The sequence below is a fragment of the Pyrus communis genome, chromosome 7, assembly GCF_963583255.1.
Source record: "Pyrus communis chromosome 7, drPyrComm1.1, whole genome shotgun sequence".
Classification (NCBI taxonomy): Eukaryota; Viridiplantae; Streptophyta; class Magnoliopsida; order Rosales; family Rosaceae; genus Pyrus; species Pyrus communis.
This window is the reverse complement of record NC_084809.1, coordinates 5,675,176-5,679,649: the sequence shown is the minus strand read 5'-3', so window position 1 is coordinate 5,679,649 and position 4,474 is coordinate 5,675,176. Positions and strand designations below refer to the sequence as shown.

General features: G+C 34.6%; 1 protein-coding gene across 1 annotated transcript; it reads left to right on the top strand.

The window, feature by feature from the left end:
* Positions 1–238: 238 nt before the first annotated feature.
* Positions 239–1,361, top strand: LOC137738677 (vascular-related unknown protein 1). Its single transcript, XM_068478150.1, has 3 exons — positions 239–778; positions 902–973; positions 1,073–1,361. The coding sequence occupies exons 1-3, from the start codon at positions 395–397 to the stop codon at positions 1,208–1,210; spliced, it is 594 nt and encodes a 197-aa protein (XP_068334251.1). The 5' UTR covers positions 239–394; the 3' UTR covers positions 1,211–1,361.
* The last annotated feature ends 3,113 nt before the right edge of the window (positions 1,362–4,474 follow it).

Sequence of the window (4,474 nt, the reverse complement as noted above, 5' to 3'; positions counted from 1 at the left end):
ATACCGGTGAGAAATGTGAAAATCCAATTTGATCACAACCAGAACGGTCAACTCCTCCCCCCTCTCATATAGTTTGTACTTCTCTCTGCACGTTCTCTCTTATATGTCTCTCTTCATCTCTCCCTATTTCTATCCCCGTTTCTCACCCTTGGTTTTATGTTGCAACTTCTGGTTTTTATAACTTTCTCAACTCTCTCTCCCCACACACACCACCCCCCCCCCCCCCCCCCCCCCCCCCAACAACCTAACCCCGCCCCACTCTAAGATTCTGTATTATAGTTTCTACTTTTTCCTCATTCTTTTAATCATCTCTTTCAGTTATATATAAATCTCTCTTTTTAGAATCAAAAGGCCCTCATCAGGCAGCATAAACCTATCAGCTGCCCTCTCTGTCATGGAGAAGTCTTGCAATTCATCGTTGATCAAAGCTATTCCTTCAAAAGAAACCACATACTCATGCACAGAGGAGGAGAGTGGTTGGACTGCTTACTTTGAAGACTTCTCGAACAACAATAATAAAAGAAAAGAAGAACAAGAACAAGAAGAACAAGAAGGAGGAGGAGCGCAAAGTTTTGGCTACACCTCTTCTTTGGTTTCTGATGCTGCTTCTGGTGCTGCATGGAAATTAGCTTCCCACAACAATCAAAGCAATGCAGGCTCTATTGGGGTACCACCCAATAATTTTCCCAGGAAATTAAGCTTCAAGAAAACAAGAACCAAAAAGATTTCTGGTGATGATTTGGAGGACACTGCTAGTTCTCCTGTTAATAGTCCCAAGGTCCCTTTTTTATTTAGAGCCACACATACAAATTAATTGTTCCCTTTTTCTTTTCTTTTTCCAATTTTTGTTAGTTCTTGGGAATTGACTGTTCTTTTGTGGTCTTATTGTTTTTTATATTAGATTGGTGATTTGAGACCAGTTGATATAAATCCCAGAAAGATAGACGATCATCATATGAATATGAATTCTTTGGTACAATTCTTTTTCTTTCCCTTAATATTTCTTCTATTAATTCTCTCTTGAAAGGAGATTAATTATAATCATTTTGGTTTGGTTCTGATGGTTTTGTAGGGTAATGAGGGGACTACTGTAGAACATTTTGCAGAGATAGAACAGGCACATGATGAAAAAAGTAGTGATTGTACGGACTTAAAGAACAAAGGGTTCTGCTTGGTTCCCATGTCCTGGTTGGTGAACTATATTGGTTAATTTCACGTTTTGCAATGAAGAATCTCACCTTTACCTCTCTGCTAGTTGATGCTTCTTCCGTAACTTCCTGTATAAAGGAAATATCTGTCCATTAGTGTGTGTGTATTGTGTATATGGTTCTTGTAAGATATGTGATCATTCTCTCTCTCTCTCTCTCTCTCTCTCTCTCTCTCTCTCTCTCTCTCTATATATATATATATATATATATCTGTGTGTGTGTGTGTGTGTGTGTGTAACTTCTTCTGTAGTCCAAATGTTTCCCAGATCAATCTTCCATGATGTATATACACTCACATGAACTATATATGGTTATCTCATTGACAATATATAGTACTACACTAGAATTTATGCATAGATAAATCTTACCATAGTAAATAACTGTAAAATGCTTTTTGGCTAGTCTTATGTTGCTTGAATAAATCTAGTAGCTAAGGCAGGTAAACAGTTTTATTAATTAACTTGAAAAATATGTCTCAGACTGGAGGTTTTCCCTTGATGCATCTTAATATCCAGCAACCAAATTTATATATATGACGTAAAACGTATTTATCCTTTGGAAGTTGCCCTCAAAAGTAAACCCCAAATTCAGCCGTTTAATTATCAAAGTAATAAAAGTAGTACAGGAAAGCGATTGTGGTTTATTAACACAGTCATCCAAAAAGGCCGGCCTTTTGAGCCCCCTTTGCTAAATTGCTTCTCATCGACTAATCCACTCCCATATATAGATATAGTTACAAAAATAAAATATGATATTTTTTTCGTTCATTGGTACAAAAGACATTACTATTCTAAAAGTCATATTGAGAAAAATAGAAAGGTTAAAACTCGGGACCAGTAGATTAAAGAAAAGTGCCCTATCAACCAAACAAAACACTACACCACTTGCAAATAAAATATGAAGAAAGGGCATGAGAATATATACATGCAAAGAGCATAAGAATATCGCAACTAAACCCTAAAGGATGTTAGTTCCTAGTACGCTCGAAAAAAGCATTAAAAATAGCTAAAAATAATTAAATACAAAGAGGAAAAGTAGATTGATAGGGTTATATATTAATTCATCTCCAACCTCTTTCAGGCCAATTCATGTATAAAAATACTTAGAAACGGCTGCAATACAAGACCCCTCCATGTGCACGAGCACTAAAAGCAGGTGAGAAGGCATTCGTATATAAGATCTAGCTTGCGTAGTTTTGTTTAGAAACAATATTCACAACAGCTACCTATCTGCTTCCTTTGTGTTTTTCGCAAAGGGGTATCTGAATGAAACCTCATTGATATACGTACGCATTGTGGATTTATTCTTTGAATGTCTAAAAATTAGTGATTGTCTAATATATATGGCGTTGGGTTTTTTTTTTTTTTTTTTTTTGCGAGAGATCCGAAGTTTAGTATGGATGTAACTTTATGCATATAATCATCTCATTCTCTGACAGCTTAAAATTCGGGGTCACGAATGAATTGCGTAATGCTATTTGTATTAGATAAGAAAATATATGGTGGATATGATGGAAAGTATTTCTTTTTGTTTTCTCATCAACCAAACGACGCATTATTGAATATCGATAGCTTTCTTTATCAACAAGAATGCCATAAGTGGGTATTAAGCGACACTTTTAGATATAGACTATAGGAATGCTTGTCACTCTAGTCTAGGAAAAGGTTCGTGGTGCATATACGTCAACTTTTCTTGTTGGCGAAGCATATACGTCAACTTGTTATAAGTGCTTTAGCATAGGATAATAAGGTTCTTGATGCGTTTGTCAACTTAATCATAATGCATAATACTTTCTCTACTGACTATGTACACACCTGGATCACTGTTATTTAATTAAACTAGTTTTTCGTGGTCATAACACAAAAAGAATTCACGCATATAAAGTTGATATATATATATATATATATATATGTTTAGATAATTGTAAGACTCATTGGACGAAAACTTGTGAGAATGTGAGGATAAAGTTCCAAATTGGTGAGGGACCAAACCATGCAAGGACTTATTATAAGAGTTGGGCTACTTCCCATATTTCCAATTGGTTTTATGGGGAAACCTCAACTTTCTTCATGGTATCAAAGCAGGTTGTCTTGCATGTGAAGTGAAACGGCCACACATGCTCCACGTTACCGGTTGTCCACGTGTTCACCATAAGTGAGGGGACGTGTTGAGAATGAATCCAACATTGATGGGAGGAGGAACCTTACATGGGCTTATTATTAAGTTAAGCTACTCCCCATATTGCTAATTAGTTTTACGGTGGAACCTTAACTTTTTCAAAAAATAACTAGTAAGGCTACATGAATTGGAAGAACCATGCATGTATAAATAAACTAGATATACAATGTATTTAAATTCACTTCAGATATAATGTAATATTTTGAATGACTAGCTAGGTGCATTGTAAGACATGATAATAATTCAATTAAACAATTTGATGGTTTTAGAGATTAGCAAAATTATATTTTTAAAAATTGGGTAAGGTAGGTATTCTTTTCTTAATTAGAATTTCAATAATAAAAAAATAAAATAAATAAAAAATAAAACTTCAAGCTCTTTCGATAGTTCTACCACGCATGATGGCAATGCTACACCATATATACTACATGAATATTAAAACGCGAAAAAAAAAAATATTACAAAACGAAGTGGCAACAAAAGACCCTAATCAGGGAAATATACTTTAATTCGTCATCCATAGTTGAAGAAGTTTATAGGCCACATATAGGAGGAATATTGTGGATGATGTGCAATGCTCTCCTTCACACCATATATATGGCCTACCAATGTATAAAATTATGTACATAATTTATATACAACTACCTATAATTTAATTTGTGCGCATGTGTGGCCCTGCCCTTGGCATATTCACCTCTAATATATTCAAATTGAAGAAAATTGAGGTTTCACCAAAAACTAATTGGCAATATAGAGAGTAGTCCAACCTCTTAAGCCTTTGCAAGGTTTTTCATTTCACCAATGTGAGACTCTTTTACCTCACATTCTCATACAAATCCATCATATAATTAATTGCGGACTTCACACTTGTGATTTTTTGTTACAAAAATAAAATAAAATAATTTAAACTAAGTTCATCTGAATTACAGAAAAATAGATTCAAATTTAAATGCATAAGTGAGTGCATGCTATTTGAGCAAACTTGGCTAACACCCAGTTTTCAATCACATGTGATTAATTTAGCTATGTGTGTATAAAGTTTACCAAGTCATAATTATGAATATGCTACCGAGTGCCTAGGTGCTACT